Raw genomic sequence first — 18,404 nt, forward strand, 5'->3', positions numbered from 1 at the left:
CTGAAAATTTTGTTCATGTTTTCCCAAAACATTTTGGTTCAAAAGTTACCTTTTAAGTACAAATAATGTTTGTAGGAGTTCACTCTCTGACTACTGATTCCCTAAAACCAGTGTTTTTTCATAACTGCAGAAATCCTTTCTTCTAAAGAAGAAAAGTTAAAAATCTACACCCTGCTACTAAGCTTTGATTCGCTAAAGGCTCTCAGTACTTACTATCTCGGTACCTGTCTTGTTAACCGAGATACAGCTCTCTTGTTCACCTTGTGGACAATCTTTAGAGATGGCTAGAAGTTCTGGTGAGTTTCAGGATTTCCAGTTAATCATGAGAATAATGATGTTAAATGTTACTTAACTGTGATATTTAAAGACTAAACAAATGGAAGAGAGATGTGCTATCAGAAAGTCCATTTACGCAGGGAAAGAGAACCCTGTTATAGAAACTACAGTCAAACCTTACTGAGATCCCAATTACCTTTCGTTATCAGTTTCTTTACAATACCATGCTCAGGATGATTTGCTTTAACTTTGCACCTTTAAATTTACATTAATAGAGACATGTATTATCATATCCTGGTGTAAGTCTCATGGTTTATCAGAATAATTATAACACTGCAAGTCTTTCCACATCAGCTGCTAATACTTGCTCTGTTTATCCCTTCAGTCACATCACTTCCTTGCAGTGCTCCGAAATATTTGACAAAGGTTTATTCAACACTTATTAATTAATAAAAGAAATACTATGCCCTTAAAAAAAAAAGACACATTAAAGCAAATATCCTACCCAATTACCATAAGGAGTAATAAGTAAAATACAGCAGGTTTACGACAAACCAAGCACAACTCCCCCCACATAGTTACAATTCAGGAAACATCTCTACTCAGCGAGGAACACAAGTTCATGAATAAACTTCAATACACTCAATTAAATTTAGGCAAATAACCTTGAAATTTTTTCCTGGTGTATCCTAATAGCAGACTGCACAAAGGTCTCTAAGTTAGGTGAAAGCTGGGACTGAAGATAGAAAGCTGTTTTGCAGCTCTTACAAATAAATGATTCAAACAATCCTTTGTCTCAGCAAAGGACTTAAACAAGTGCTTAGGGTCCAGTGCCTCCACACACAGTAAAGCTCACATTTTCATGATTTACTGCATCAAGGCCAACATGAATACTGAAGAATCATACTCACTCATGTCTTTCATAGCCGAGGCTTTCTCGGATAGACCATGCAACCTGGTAAGGGGAGGTTTGCTCTGAATCCTCGAACTCCTCTCCACTGTCTTCAGACCAATCCAGCCCTAAGAGAATTGAAAACATGAAAGCTGGATGAAAAGCGTATCCACCTCACACAACTCTCTGAGCAACCTATGGCATAAAGGACAGATGTGTAGTATAGTTGCAAACAGAATTATGCTTCATTAAACATATAACTTCATCAATTACACTGGAAAGTTATTGTAGCAGCTTCACTGTGGTATGCAAATGGCATGCACTGTTTTTTTTTTTATTATTATTATTATTTTTTCCAAATTTAAGTTTTCCTTTTAAAATTCTTTTTGGCCATAAGCAGTGAAAGCAAAATCACTAGCTTTCTTGCCTACAGAAAATATTACAGCTTCTGTAGCAAGCACATGGAATCTTTAGAGATGAGGTAAGAGAGAAGTCCCTGCCACGAAGAACTGACAGCCTGGTAATTTTTAACGCTATATGATCTAAATAGGTCAATTCCATTTCTGTTTATATTCTGACCACTGCTCTGTGCCAAAACACTTAGAGAATAGGAAAACTAAGACAGAGCAGCAAGGACAGAGAGGGATAAGGAGCTATGCAGGACGTTCCTCTGCTCAGTCTTTGTAATTGCTTGCAAATGCATATATTAGCAGGAAAAGAAAACTATAAAGATATGTGAACATAGGCACTTTTACAGAGCGGCATGCTTTTGCTTAATGATGATACAGTAGGACCAACTCATTGTATGCACCAGGAACCTCTGTTAGACAAACTAACTGAACTCTGTTTCTGACTTTCCTGTTAAATTCTCAGGTGTAAAATTTTAGCTGAAGCATCATCTTTTGCATTTTTTCCTACTCTCTTTCCCCCACATCCAACGATACTCTTGGCAATCTCTTGCCGTTGATGGGATAAAAATCCTGTAGCCACATTTACAAGCCATCGTTATTGCTTTTTCACTTCCTTGTGTGCTCCTTGAAAATGAAGCAGCAATTTGGACAGAATTAAGGAGAAGAATTTTTGCTGAAAATAAAACAAATATCTCTATGTGTGACAATTCTGAAGTCAGATGCTTTCAATTTGGGAAACACATCAGTACTTGGTCACTTACTTTCCAAGTTAGAGACATACATACACATTGAAAACAATCATCAGGAGCTCCTCCAACATAGAGACACGAACACTGATCAGAAATGTCAGAAACCCTGTTTTTCAGTAATATGAAGTACTGAAGACTGCAGCTACATTACTATCCAGTAACACGCCTCTAATAGCAAGTACACTTAAAACTGAGTGCATCTCTTTGAAGATTCTGTGCAGCCATCTCTAGTGCTACTCCATCATTAAACAAATCCTAAAATTTTCTGAACTGGCCTAACTAGTCTTTAATATTAAGGCATATTGTGAGGAAGCAACATATATTTTCCTGGTCTGCCTTGTTTAATACATGAATTCTGTTACTTTGCCAGATATGAGTGTTCAAAGCATATATATTCATTTTCACATTTATTGTAGCATGCTATTTGCATAACTCTACATTTTTAGGTCTAATCCATTTTTCTACTAAGCCTCTTTTTTTTGGGAAAACATATTCCATTCAGTGCAAACATCGCTCGAGAACGTAAAACGTTAAATGCAGAAAGTGATCTTTCTCAAGACACAGGTCACTTTTTAAGCTATTTGGGTCTGTGACACTTGAAAGTGAGTTGCCATTCCACAGAAGACCTGCATTACACAGAGGACCATCATACAGGATTTCTGAAGAACAATGTCCTTTAGAGAATGCTATGGGATGCTAATTATCTTCTAAACAAATAGTCAAGCTATCCCATGAGTGCCAAAGTGCAGATCTTAACTGCAAATTAAAAAAGGTTAATTGAAATAGCAAAAATTACAGATGTTTGCAATGAAATTAGATGTGATATGAAGTACTTCCAACTTATTTGAAGTCTTAAAAAAAAATATATCAACACCCACAAACGCATCATAAATGGCATTCCTGCTCTAATATCACACACTGACCTCTATTTCCCTTTTTCCTATCAACATTTAACTTGTTAGGAAAATAAAATGTAAAACTAAGCAGAAAAGTATGGTAACTTCGGAGAATGAGGGAGACGTTAAGGACGGCTAGGTGTACCTAAGTCTGCATTCATAGTCAGACAAATAAGCCCTAAGGTCGGCTGCCTTTTTTGAAGCTTCATAGAGCACTACAGCCACAGCAGCAGGTTGGCTATTTCCACTTACAATTTTGCAAGCAGCAATTGATTAGCATGGTTTCCAGATAATAAGGAAGGAGGAGACTATTTCTGCACTGATATGCAGACAAGACTCCACCTCTCCAATTACCTGTGTAACGGCACTGCTTTCCTGCCTGGCACAAAGACAGCCTTGGGCTTTTGTTAGCCAAGTTCCACATATGAACAGGCCCAGTCAATAGAAACTCTCCTGTGCTCCAATTTTCCTAGCCACATTAACCAGAAATTTAGATCTGCACAGAATGATGGGCCAATCTCCATACTTTTACTTGCACTTATTTTGTAATCTGCACTTGTCATATATCTAACATTCAATCTAACCTTGTCTACCCATGTAAGCACAGTCTGCGCTACACTTTTACTACTGCAGTTGCAAACTGTCTATACAGTGCCTATGTCATTAAGCAATGTTTTTCTATACCTCAGCTTGATTTCTCAAACAGTTAACAGAACATTAAGAAGAACAAACAATTAAAATATCATAAATCATATATGATAGGTCCAGGCATTCCCTTCATAGAGAACAGGGCTAAAGAAAACATCAAGAGTTCAGGTTTATTTCATAAGGACCACATGTGAAAGCAGGACGGAGCTAGGAATACATTCCTCTTTTGTGTTTTGGTTTCAGGTTTAAAAAAAAATAAAGAGAGGCAGTGCATTTATTATCTACCCACCTAGATGTGGAAACAGATCAGTGTCCAGCTGCTGTTTTCGAGTGCACAGTTTCACCAGTCTCTGTAGCCGGCTCATGCAGGATGAGTGCGGAGAGAAGGCTGTGGCTTTCATTAGGACCCGATCAGTCCTCGGAGGGTCCGTGACCGGAGCCCTAGCAGGTGGCAGGAGGGGCAGAGGTCTCTTGTTAGACAACTGCCGGGCTTGTGCTATAGTGTGTGTGGTGGGTGCCACTCCCTGCATTGGTAGGCTGGTGTTCGGAGGTTGAGGTGACTTGCAGACTAAGCCCTGCGGTAGCCCTGTCGGCTTTAACGAAGCTGATGAAGGTGGCAGATGGGAGTGCTGCTGCTGCAGAGGCTGCTGCTGCAAAGGTGCAGGAAGGGGGCTAAAGTGCTCTTGGCGAACTTTTAAAATCTCTGTCTCTCTCTGGCGCTGCCGGTTTTGAGCCAACTTGCTCTGCAACTTTTTCCTCACCGTTGCCCCTTTCTTTAGGTCATCATCCTCCTCGTTGAAAGCAAAGGGGTCTTCTAGTTCTGCCTCCAGGTAGTGGAGAGGAAGCCTAGCCCCTGGAGGGGAGAGGGACATCCCATCCAGCCCATTGGGCATCTTCAAGGCCAAGGTGGGCACTGTCAGACTGAAGGCCATAGTATCCATCTGATGCCTGACCTTCACCTCCTCTATGGGATCATTCTTTTTCTTCCTCTCCTTTTTCGGTATAAAGCCAAGTACCTGCAGGTGGCTGTTGCAGTACCTTTGAAAAGGAAAAGCAGACAGTTCTTAATTCAGTTCTTGTAAGGAAAACCTGAAGAAAACAGTCCACTAAGGGGAAACCCACATACAACATGAAAAATTAATCAAAACACAAAGGATTTTATAAAAAATGTACACAATCACTTCTAAAACAACAGATAATTGTGGTGTTCCCAACCTATAGCTGAAAATAAACTTTTACAAGTGACAAGTTGAAATCTTAAGATATAGAAGCATTCACTGGTTATTCATTATAGGAGATTCACACACTATACGCAAAATATTTACTCTCTAATAGGGTAAATACTCACAAAACAAAGTGAACAAAACAAACGGCCTGATACAAACACGGTAAGAACTCAAGTCATTAATTCTGATCATACAGAACCATTTCAAAAGCTCCTATGAAAGAGTACAGGGAAGAATACTTCTTTCATTTGGCTGTCCTTTCATTGGAAGTTGTTAGCATTTTCATCAACATCCACATCATTCTTATGAATCCCAGTTGTAGCAGGGAGCAGTTTCACACAGGGACAATCTCGCTGGAGATACCTTCTTGAGAAGGGTCACTACTTGCTCTTAGTGAGCAAGCAGCTTAAATATTAAGCCCTGTTATAGTAATTTAACGTAACAATTTTGTAGCCAGAGGATTAGCTGAATGTTCTTCAAATAAAAATTCAGTTTAAAAGAAATTCTCTGTTCTTGGAAAATGTTTACAAAATGCCAGGAGTATGTATACACACAATCCACAAACACAGACTTCAAGCTTCTCTAATACAAAAATCTTTTAATATAATTTTTTTTTTTTTTAAAAAAAAAAAAAAGGAAAGCCTTTAATAGTTTGTTACAATTTATAGACTCAGATAACATACTAAGAAGTAAACATTTTTTGTCTGGTTAAAACAAGCGGGTGTTACAAATACAATGATCACAATCTGATCCTTTTCCTGCCTCTGTAGAATGCCCTCAGCAACCAGGCTTCTGCCCTTGCAGGATCCTATTTACAGCCTGCAACTTACAGTTGGAAACAAAGATATGAGGAAAGACTGATGTCTATATCATGGTATTTATGGACAGGATAAGGGAATATCCATGTAAGTATTCCGAGTAGAGTAGAGTAGAGTAGAACATGATCTGAGAAAACTAAGTTTTGTGGAACAACTAAATAAAAAATAAATTTTTCCTAGTCTTAATGGAGGAAAAAAAAATAACACAGAAGCCCAAATCAACTCCGCAAAAGTTATAACACTTCAGATTAGTAACTTTCAATTTGTCATCCCACTCCTAAAGAAGCAATGCATGAACTGCTTCCAAAGGGTCCATAAAAGGTAAAAAAGAAAAAGCAAATTCTGATATGCTCTTTAACAGTCTCCATATATGTAGTTTCTTGAAGGATCCACACCCGTAAGTTTTTCAAAAATCAAAAAAGGCTGAAAAACACTACTACATGTTATTATCTAAATGATTTCTTCATTACATTAAGTTGTAAGTAATAAATGTATCTAAATGAGACAAGCTGAAAGCCAGCAAAGAATGGAGTTCTTATTGGAACAGACTAGAATACTGTACGGTCATACCAAGAGGTGCACTTTTAAAAATTAAATTCTGTAATGAGGGCTCAATAAAACTTCCATTGAATTCAACAACAATATTCACGTAATTAAAATTAAGCATTTTCTTAATATTTTCTTTGAGCAAGACTGAGATCAGTTAGAATAGCACTTTCAGTACGACAGAAGAAAAACAACAAACAGACAAGAAAAGCACAATGGATTTTTTCCCTTAATCTGATAAAAGAGTGTTGCTCAATTTGAATGTTTCCTTTATATTGTTCAGAATTTAAATATCTCCATGCTGTGTTTGTGCAGGAGTGAGAAGGTAAAACCGTGAAAACCAAGAAGAAAGTAAAATATAGAAAAGGTGAATAAACCCATGAAAAGGTAATTAGTTTATCATCCTTCTCTGAGTTTTGGGCAGTTATGTGTTTTGCTTGTTTGTTCAACTCTAACAGGATCATTTTTATACAACAGAGAATAAAGCTTTGGTTCTTACAACTGACCATGCCACATTACTGAAAGCCAACAGTATCTTACACAGGCATCACCCCTGGACGCAAATCCATAGATACTGGACTACAGCATAAGGAAAATACAGATCACACACTTGCAGACTCCAGTACCCACTGATTTGGCTCTGCATCAATTCCCCGTTTTCCAGCATAACGGAGACTGATACACTTTGCCCACCGGACTAAAAGGAGCAGGAAGAAATGGGGACTGAGTCTTCTCTGGGTAGCTCTACATGCAAGCAGCTTTGGCTAGGCATCATTTACAGGGACCAACTCCACCTTGGCCTTGCCAGACTCTGGCTGGTCCCACGTGGAGCCAGGTGGGCACACACACTGAATTACATCCCTCTCCTGCAGGCTCCAAGGCAGCTCTTTAGCTGGCCCTGACCCAAACTGGCTCTGGCTTTATGTGGTGCTGCAGAGCCTGGTGCAGATGTCAAGTGGCTCTGCTGGAAGCAGCCAAGAGCCAGCTGAGTTGATGCAGGAAGTTCTTTGGATCGGAGGCAATGCCAGGGAAACAGCTCATGCTCTGTAGCATACAGACTACTGGGAAGACGGAATAGATCCTGGAAGTAGCACAGTGCTTTCCATGTGGATTTGAGCTGGAAGATTTGAGCTGGAAGCCCAGGAAGGCGAAGCTGGCCCTGCACAGAGCCAGTGCTGGTGAGCTGCCATAGTGGCACAATTTGTCCTTTCTGTAACCTGCCAGTGAGTTATTCTCAGCTGACAGCACCATGCTGAGTACCTAATATAGTTTCTACCCATTCCTTATTCAGCGCTAAAGGCACCTATTCCAACACAGGTAAGGTCAAATACAGTCAAAAGGTACTGCAAGAGCAGTGGGTTGATATCCATTAAAACCATCGTAATGCAAAGCCCACAAAAGGTGATGGGCCATGAAGGCAGCTTCTGGACAGTGCCCCACATTATGGGGAAGTTAAGAATCCAGAAAGCAAGGTTTTCTACCTACACCTGCATCATGCTTCACAGTACATCCCAGATTTGTGTTGGGTTTGGCCACTTATTTCAAGGAAGATCTAATCAAACTGGAGAGTAGCTTGCATGTTAACAAAATATTTACACTCACTTGAAAGAAGACAGATAAAATTATGTTTAACCTACCTAAAGTATAACAACTCTATAATAAAAAAATAAGCTGAACTTTATTATCTATGCATGTATTTGAACAAGAAAAAATGAGGAAACGCAGATTCACAGCCCATGTTAGTATATGTTCTTCCAAAACAAAATAGTGAATAGAGAAACTAGACTTCAAATTTGGCAATGAAGTCATGCACTATTAATAGATTTAATTTCTAGAATGTTAATGGTTAATAAGAAATCTAATAATACAACAGAATATTAAACATCATCGTGGTTAGTGACATCTCATTTGTCCAGGGTCAAGGAATAATTATTTTTAATTATCTGTGGTAAGACTGAGGTTTTTGGCATATAATGCATGAAACCTGTTAAGACTTTTTACTTTTCATAATCTTTAAAGATATATAGGAAGATAGCTGTCAGAACATCCTACAGTCTGCTTCTGATCATGTAGTTACATGTCTGAAACTGACAAAATGACCATCTGACAGAAAATTTGTACACAGAAAATTAAAAGCTGAGAGTGAAGAACTCAGACAAACATTTTTATATTGAACAGAGTGTGAAAAAAGTCTCCTAAGAAACAGATACAGGTTCGCCTGCCAAAAAAAAAAAAAAAATGCTTGGAGCAGGCGCAGTCTTATCACTAGCATTCATCAAGTTTTATTGTTAAAACTAAACTCTGCCCTGAGAAGCAGTCTTTTAAAATATTCTTTCAAACTATCACATCCTCTCATTTGAAATTAAAAGTTTATTTTCTCCTTCAGACACCTGCTGTCCTCTTCAAGTACTGTAATGTGACACTCGACATGCAGTTGAATTATTCTAATATAACATACACCAGATGTCATGACCACACTTCACTTTAACTTGAGAAAAATCAAAAAGAACAAAGTGTGAACTCGATTCAAGGTGTAAAGAAAAATCTCAAATTCCATGGGAACACATGAGACCTAAAAAGTGTCATTAAGTATTATCATTTCTATTGTATTTAAGTATGAATTCTTGTAAACAGCAACTCTGAGTCCGTTCTTACATCAGAAATTACAGCATATTTGCTCTAACAATTTCTATGATCATTTTTACAAGCTTACTTCCAAAGTGCCGCAATTGTACAGAAGCAAAGAAACAGTCACCGACTGTCAAATTACAGCTTAAAGTTATTCATCTTGTGCCATTTGAGCATTTGCCCTACAGCTTTTGACAAACATTCATGTTTTTTTTCTCACTTCATCAGTCTCCTCAACTGAAATGGCAGGTGAAGTGCAAGTTAATTTAGAGCACAGTCCAACTGTTATTTCAGACAAGAGAGGGAGCTGTGAGCCGAGAAAGAAGTTATATGTAGGGCACAGTGGGAACGCTGCTAATAATGCAAAAGGTTAGTGAATGGCAGCTAATAATGTGAAAGGTCAGTGAAGAGTGGTTTGGTTCTTTTTTGGCATATTTTGTTTACATTTTAGTTTAAAAAAAAAATGTGTTTGTAACAGAATAAACCTCAGGTAGTTAAAAAACACATTAATTAAATACTGTGGTACTGGCAAAACCTGTAATGAACTGACTAAAATAACTGACTGAAAATTTAAAGTCATATTTACGAGCCAAGATCAGAAAAATTCTGCTATTTCACCCCAAGCAGCACCAATGAGATTTGCCTTCAAGAAGTCTTAAAGAGCAAGAAAAAAAGCCCTCGTGGATACACTATGGGCTGCAATTTAGGAAAACTTGTTTGAATTCTCAGCTCTCCAACATCTTCAAGCATTATCTCTCGCAAGCCATTTAATATGTGGGTACCTCAGGCATCTTCATTTGGGCAGGGAGAGGGAGAGAACGATAGGAAGCAGAGAAGAAAGGGAGCAAACAGCACTTTCGCAGTTGGCTGATTGTTATCAAGCAGTATGTATTTTATTCCAGTAATAAACCACCACAGATCCGTACTAAAGCAAGATCGCTGAACTGTAATTCTGCTTTCGTCCCTGTGTGTCACTGCTCCCTAAGCCCAGAAGGTATGCGTTTTCAACTGTTTATCCTGAAAAAGGAGTTGAAAGTGTGCTTTTGCCACAGCTGGCCAAACAAGTGGGCCCTTTTAAGAGCACATACTGTGAGTGACATGGCAAATTAGTTAGATCTGCAGATATTGTGTAGCAGGTTTGATCCACAATTTATAGTGAGTTTGAGCGAAGCAATAAACTCTTCTGAAAACTTGGGAGTACATTCCTTGGGAGTAAGTTACTGCCTCCTTTGTGTACTTGATGCCCACTGAAAATAAAATAAAGTTTACTGGTCTTACAACAAAACCCTCAAAGAAACATCCTGGAATTCAATTCACTCAGGCCAGTTCCTCCCTTATCCTGAAACCAGGCACAGTCGTAAAAGGAAGCTCATGCCTACAGCCCAGCCACTTCCCACATTGCAGACAGGCAACCGCCACTCACCTACGATCCTCAGATTTGGGGATGGGGTTGGTGCAGCGTTGGCTGTTATACTTGGCCACATATTCACATTGCTTGAAGGGGGCAGTCTTGTCCTCCAGAACGTGTCTGATACAGAAGGCGTAGCCGTTAAGTCGCCTCTGCTTGCACAGTTTGGGGCTATACGAGCACAAGGGCTTATTGTCAACCTCAGAGAAGTGTATGTGTTTGCCTTCATACATCACGTGACTCTATTCCTTGTGAACATCAGCTGAAAGAACCAAAATATTAAGAAAAATCACGTAAGGAAAAGGAAATGCATTCAGTTATACATTGTGTATTTCATGTTGGTGGGAAGGAGGGACCCAAAACAATACCTGATTTTAAATCTTCTGTATCATATCAATGTTAAGAGAGAGCCCCAAGGACACCACTATCCTGGAATGATGATGAATCAAGATGAAGCAGATTGTCTACGGAAAACATCAAAAAGGTCAAAGTCAGTCAGAATACAACAGATAGGATCATCCTGCTTAATAAGTGAGTGGCTAGAAGCAGCCACTTAACCTGTGATTCAGGTAGCATCCAATAAACCAAATTCATTAGCACAATAGTTTTCAACTAGCAGTCACAGATCTCTGGAAACTGTAAAAGGAAATTATTGAAGAAAAAAAAGTTTACCATCACCTTGCTTAAACCTGCCAAAAAAACCTCCACTCATCTACCAGTAAATGATTAGGAGTTACAAATTGAAAAAGGTTAAGCAACAAATTAGATTACCTGTATTCAGGAATCATGTTGAATGCTGGCACAACATTAACTCATTTGATCACAGAAAGGTTTTTATTTAAGTATCTTTGCTCTACCAAATACACATTTTATCATGCAGTGCAAGATTTTTTCTTTTTAATCTGTCTTTATCACACCTGGTGAACAGACTTCACATCTTAAAGTTGCACAAACTTTTGCAAGCATCAGTATAAAGTCCTTCCCAAGGTCATCACAATCCTTCAGAGCTTCACCTACCTTATTGTGCTTGTTTTACGTAAATGCTGCCCTTAATGATTACTCCCATTGACCCCAGGAAGGCTGAAATGTCATTTCAGCAGGAGGCCGTTTTCTTCATCATTGCCCCAAAACAGATTCCCACAGTGCAATGAAATACCAAATTCATGAAAACTTAAGGTACTCTTCACAGGGATCTCCTGGAAAGAGTCCAGCGGAGGGCCACAACGATGATACAGGGCCTGGAGCATCTTCCCTAGGAGGGAAGGGAGGTTGTGGAGTCTCCTCTGGAGATATTCAAGGCCCATCTGGTCACCTACCTGGGCAACCTACTCTAAGGAACCTGCTTTGGCAGGGGGGTTGGACCCAATGATCTCTGGAGGTCCCTTCCAACCCTTATAATTCTGTGATTTTCCACCACTATGCAGTCTTTAGCAATCAATTTTTTTTTAAACACACACACACACAGAAAAAAAAAAAAAAAAAAAAAAAAAAAAAAAAAAAAAGCAGCATCAAGGAATATTTAACAGTACACACAACCTGCAGCTCCTTTGCTAGAGCCAGCTTAGCCAGCAAAAGGCAGCTCTTACTCAGGAAGGCCATCCTGAAGCACAGGAATAAACTCTCGAAGATGGTGTGTTCAGTACAGTTCAGTTCCATACGCATTATATACCAAGCAAAGGAACATACATAGAGATGATATTCAGGAAATATGTAGTAAATGACATGGGACAAACGTACAGATTACCACCTCAACTGACTTAGTTATTCCCAAGGCCCCAAATGGCAAGGGAAGGGAACCTATGGCCTTTACAGAAAAGATCCCACTTCCTCTGGTGAAGGAACAGGACTTCTCTCCCCACTGCATAGAAACCCCTTGAGAAAACAAAAAGTAACTTTCCTGGATCCCCAAATGCTGTGGTACTTGAAGTCACTACGACAAAACCAAACACCCTAATGTACCTCTAGCAGTAAACTGCATAAAGCTGACACTTCCATTAGCACTCATCTAGCTGTACAGCCAGGACAGAAGCACTAAAAATTCAAAGACACACTTAACAATTATTTAAATAGTTTTACAAGTACACATGCAGCACATACAGCATGCAGATTGGAGACTTGCCACAAAACATAGGTGGCATGAACGCCAGCGACCTGATTAATCATTTGACATTAACTAGGATCGTCCCATGTTTCCTCTTCATACACGGTTCCCTTTCCACACTCCAGGGCAGGGGCCTAACACTTTGTTTACACCAAACAGCCAAAACACAAGCACAGATATCAAAAACAGTTCCTATCACCTTTCCCTTGATGCAGGGGAGCACAGGAAGGAGCAGAGTGCATAAGTTTAAAACTGATCATTGGAGTATGGCCCTTCACAACATATTTACCATACTAGCAACTATGTGAAAGAAAAGAAATCCCACAGCCTAGCAATAGGTGGTGACCTGGGTTTGGGTCCCAAACGCTTGACAAACAGCTCTCTCCATTACTATGGTAGAGAGAGTAATCAAATGGGTCTCAACCACTTGCATGTCTTACACAGAGTGCAACTGACAAGTCTTTTGCTCTGGAGTTTGCTGCTCTCAACAGATACCCAAGGCTTGTATTTGTGACATGCTGGACAGGATGAAAAACTGGAAAGAACATCTGAGTCTTGCAAAGATGGGGTAACTCACACGCTGCTCTCTTTCTCTTGTATTTACCAGCACCTTTCAAGCTACTGCTATTATGCTTTGTAGTTTTTAGATTGATCAATGACCTCCTTCTCTTTTGCACAACCCAGCAATATTTCTTGCCTGAAGGTTATCAAGAAACAGACCAAAAAAAGAGTTTTTCAGAGCAGTTCCAAAGTAAACAACAAGAAACACATATCCGGGGTTCCTAAGTTAGGTTTCTGTAAGAAAAATACACTGCAGTTCCCAGCCACTATAATCCTGGATTTATTCTTGTGCCCCCAGTCTTATTTTTGGATTTAGCTTGCAATTAAGTCTTATTTTTGCACTTAACTTGACTGTGTCAAGGAAGGCGCAGTATTTTCCATCTCACTTGTCAGAAAGATACAGGACACAAGTATGATGCCATATGAAACATTTAAGCAAAAATACTAACAGTAATCCTCAGGGAAACCAACGAGCTCAAGCACGTATTTGGGGTCTATATATACACATAAAAATATAACCATATTAAAAATCCTGATAGGAATCGAACAGAGCAACTACAGAGTAATGAACAGAAAGAGAGCTGATACACCTGGCAGGCAGGGTTATATAGAAAAACTACAGCAATTCTCTCAAACTGCAATGATATCTTTATTGGCAGACTCCTATACAGACCTCCAAAAGACAGCAGCACTGTGCGGGCACGCTGCCGGAGACTGAACTCATGCTATGCCTAAAACGAGCCTTTTCATTTAGTTCCATGCTACATACATATACACACACAAATACAACAAAGACTTTTTAATCTCTCAATTCTGATTTAATCTGATGTAGTATTTTATTTTGAGCAAAAGAGACAGGAGTTCTTAACAGAGCTTTTTGCTGCTACACAAAAGTAGCACAAGCATGGAACAGGCACATGTCGCCTAACTGAAGAGAACTGAAACTACACTTAGCTAAATAGTGGGTGGGGGAGAAATTATTTTTGTCCCACAGGATTCAGTAAGAGATGACGGAAACATGGACTTCCCCTGGAAAAATCAAAAGCTTAAGCAGCTGTACTTTGCTGCAAAAATATCAGGGTAGAAAACCTTTTGGAGGTAGTTTTGGGGTTTGCAATTACACTCCACGCTGAAGCTGCAAAGAGGTTCAAAACAAACACAATTCATGCCTGCATGTGCTCACACTGGCTTAAGCCACAACTCATGAATGAGAAACCAGAGGCTACTTCTTGAGGAATCTACATTTTCCTTAAACTGGTTCTAAACAAATGATTTAGAGAGTCTGAAGCAACAATGCAAAGAACAGAAGAGAACCCAGCATCTTGTCATTGCGAAATAACGTAGGTAGGACATGAGTGATGCTGAAAAACATGATAGTGGTAAGGGATAAGGTGAATACAGAGCAGTCATGTACCAAATCACACAACATTAGAACTAGGGGCACTTGAGAAAGCTAGATTGACTCAAAATATATTTAAGAAATATTTCTTTATTTTTGCTACTCACAAGTGGTGAACTGCTGAACTTGCTGTCATGAGAAGCTATGGAAGCAGACAGCATCAGCAGGTTCAAAAAGTTCACAGACAATGGGGACAGATACTAAAGGAAATGGGCAATGATATACTCGCCAGCATGCCTAATTTCATAAATACAGATGTTGGAGGATCAAGAGGACAATAAATAAATAAATAAATAAATTAAAAGCAGCTGGGTTTTCATACTGTCCCTAAATAGCATCAGTTAGTCCCACTGTCCAAGACAGAACAGTAGGCAGGATCGACCCCTGATCTTACCCAGCAGGGTACTCCTTATGTTCTTATAACCTTACCCCTAACATTTGTAATTTGATGACATTAATTTCTCCCCTTCTCCCACTTTTTATACCTGAACAGATGACTGGAAGAGAATCTACCTGCCGTGGTAAAAGCCCTATCTGCACATGTAAAGAGCAACAAATTGAGTGCCCTAGTAAGGCTTTCCAGCAAGGACAGGCAGGACCCAAAGCAGAGTCACACTCTGTGACAGCACCACTTTGAGCAGAGCTACTTGTCCTGCTGAGTGCAGCCACTGGTGGCCTGTAAGACAACAGGGAGTGGTTTGCAACGTGACAGCGAAAGAGAAATAAAAGACTTAAACACACACATGCACACACCTGCAACTGTCAGTGCCTGCTGCCAGGCACTGGAAGAAGCCAGCTCCCAACTGCTTTTAGCACTCTCAAAGAGGTGTAATTGGTTTCCTTGCAGCGCACATCAACTCCAAGACAACTAAGCTGTAGCTCTGCACGCCACGTACCCACTCCTCAAACAGTTAAACAGTCCTTTGGAGAGGTCAGGAAATGCTGTCACAGCAAACTTTGGGGAAAAATCTTTGCTAGATCATACTGAGTATCTGTATCATGTCATACTGAAATTTGGTACCCTCATCATCGGTATTTTACATAAGTTAACGGCTACTAGAAAGCCTGAAAATTTGCAGTCCCAAAACCCAATCAGTAATCCCAAGAAAACCCTGAGCAGAAAATAATTTAAACCATGTGGGTTAGACACACTCTTAAATGTATGCTCAGAATTTGACATTCAACCTAAATGAGACCAAATTTAGGCAATGGAATCCCCAAATGCGTTGTAAATTGCAACACAATTACACATCCGTGGTTAAAATATGTATAATTAAGAGGAGAACTTAGAGGTTCACAGACTGCATCCAAATAAAAGTCACAACTAAAGACATCTTAACTGTGTTGGTTTGAATTTCCTAACACCAGTGCAGATTTAATGCTATATTGCTTGGTGTGTTCATGAGATTTCACAGACAAGGTACAACTGTCTGCACACGCTTCCAAAACCATCAACCTGAGGCTAGAAAGCAGAACTCAGATCTCCCTGAAGCTCAGCTTTTCCACAAAAACAGGCAGCATAAATAGTAGCTTTACCAATTCTTCAATTTGACCAAGAGATGAATTCCCTGTGTTCCACTTGCCTGACCCTTTTGCTGGGACCAACAGTAAATATATGGATTTTAAGGTGTTTTGGCAACATGCAATCTAATCCGTTCAGAGATGAGCAGAGACCATAAAAAATCATGACAAAAAGACACACATTTAAAGCTACCTTACTGTAAAACCTTCCCATCAGTACTAGTAAAAATATAAGAAAGAAAGCAAGCAAAAATACTCCTTTTCCTTTCCATTTCATACCAGGCAATGAGCATCTCTCTGGGAAGTGCTCTGTTCTATCAAGAGAAGTTACACCACATCTAATTGTGGTCGACATCAACACCACAAAGCTGTAACTTCTGTCCCCATCCTACAACCTAACCATAACTTTGGCTTAGCTCTGGTCATTCAACAACTCAGACCTCTACCATGCTCAGCTACCAAACCAAGCCTGCTGTAATTCTAGAAACAAAACAGTCTTATTAGTAAAAGCATCCCAAATGAGACAAAAAAACACTTGGAAGCAACCAAAGTCAGCTACATGGATGTTTATAAGGGACAATTTTATTAACCAGAGGAAAATACTTGTTCAGTAAGACCTCTGAAGAGCCCCACACAAGTACAGGCATTGCATATGTGTGCCTGTACCCAAATAGATCTACCTGCAAGACCAGGGCACTTAACATATAAGATAGTACAACACATTTTTAGTTGCCACCTAGAATCATATTTTGGACTAATTTTGCATGTAAAAATCTACCTAGGAAGGCAGAAGCAGCAACAATCGTCCTCATTCTGCCTTTTTAGAAAGCTTCTACTCTGCAAAAAGGCAATTTATATTGCATAAGGACATCCAATATATTAACAGAAAAGCAGCCCTACATTTTAAGCAACACCAACAATATGAATTATGCTTCATAATATAATACAATAAACACAGAACTAAATTTTAGTATTATTCCTAGTAATAACTAAATAACTTATAGACTGGTAACAAGTTCCAATTAACAGCAGAAAACATAACTAAGGAGGGGGGAAAGGCACTTTCTATTCTAAACTGACCAGGTTGTTGTTTTTGTTTTCCCATACAAAATGAACTTCAGCAGGCAAGTTAATTTCTCCTGATTCACCCATCTGATAAATAGTACCTTAAATAAAATGTGACAAAGACAGCCCAAAATCTGAAAAACAACAAGCTTTTAAGACTGCAGGAATTTAAGAAACTTCAAAGGATTTCTTGGGAGGAAAGATGCTCAGTAGAAAGATTTGTAACTGAAAACCATAGCTAGGAGCACACTCCTATAGATTTCAATAAAACATTTCCTAAATATGGTTATTCCTGATCTAAGTAAGGCTTCAGACTGGTTCCATATCACTGGAAGTCTTTTGAACAAGGATTTCTCTATTTGACCTGACGGTCTAAGGCCCCAGTCCTGCAGTCCTATCCACACAGGCAGATTTTCATGCTTGCACAGAAACATGCTTATTTCAACATGGCCATAAACAAGACCAGGATTTGCCAGAGAGACTGGCGCTGCAGAAAGAAGGCCTTCAGACACGGCAATAAATGGAACATTTAGGCAATTGCAACATCACAAAAAATGCACTTTAAAATGTTATCTCAAAATATCAAAACCATGATCCAGAAAGAAACTAGAGGCTGAAACATACCACAGTATACCTTGCATCTGTACTTGAATTTACAAAAAAAAAAAAAAAGCCATAAGTCCAAGTCTTTTATTTATTCAAATAACAGCTAACCTGCACTTGCATATGAAGTTAAACAAAATGCCTTAGCCTCATTTCTAGTCCCAATGGCGCAAAGACAAACAAACTTATTTTCACACAATACCAGAGTATCATTCTTGCTTCAGTGGGAATACTCAATAAATAAAATAAAGCAGCAGAGCTCCTCACAAAGCAGCCTTTTAGCAGTTGTAAGCTATCAAAGTTTCAATATGGTATTACAATAAATTTGTACCTCCTGAGGATCTACCATACTGCGAGAGCATGGTACATGCAACTCTGTAGGACCAGGCCCTACATAAAACTCATTCATTCATCATAGAAGTACTGAAACATCAAAATTACTCCTACTAAGTAAATTCAGGGTTGCGTTCTGTAGACAATTTAGCTTTACAATTAAATTTATCTTACATGTGTATACATTACAAACAAATCACATAAAGGTTGAAGATGGCTGTGAAAATGTCACTGGCCTGCGAGTGACAGCTACACGCAAAACATTAGTGTTAGGGTTTATCCATCATCAGCACTGCCCGGTCAGTAAGGTCTTAGTATGACGCT

The 18,404-nt window shown here is 39.2% G+C and overlaps 1 protein-coding gene across 4 annotated transcripts in view; it reads right to left on the reverse strand.

The window, feature by feature from the left end:
* The window catches only part of INO80D (INO80 complex subunit D), a 44,979-nt gene that overhangs the window by 24,428 nt on the left and 2,147 nt on the right, over positions 1-18,404 (reverse strand). For all 4 annotated transcript variants that reach the window (XM_068685947.1, XM_068685948.1, XM_068685949.1 and 1 more), the window contains 4 exons: positions 10,866-10,961; positions 10,513-10,759; positions 4,161-4,909; positions 1,188-1,296 (listed from right to left, as the gene is read on the reverse strand). In XM_068685947.1, the coding sequence (XP_068542048.1) occupies positions 1,188-1,296; positions 4,161-4,909; positions 10,513-10,730 (1,076 nt within the window). In that variant the 5' untranslated portion in view covers positions 10,731-10,759; positions 10,866-10,961. The remainder of the gene's footprint in view (positions 1-1,187; positions 1,297-4,160; positions 4,910-10,512; positions 10,760-10,865; positions 10,962-18,404) is intronic.

Source organism: Anas acuta, chromosome 6 (genome assembly GCF_963932015.1).
Source record: "Anas acuta chromosome 6, bAnaAcu1.1, whole genome shotgun sequence".
In the NCBI taxonomy this organism is placed as follows: Eukaryota; Metazoa; Chordata; class Aves; order Anseriformes; family Anatidae; genus Anas; species Anas acuta.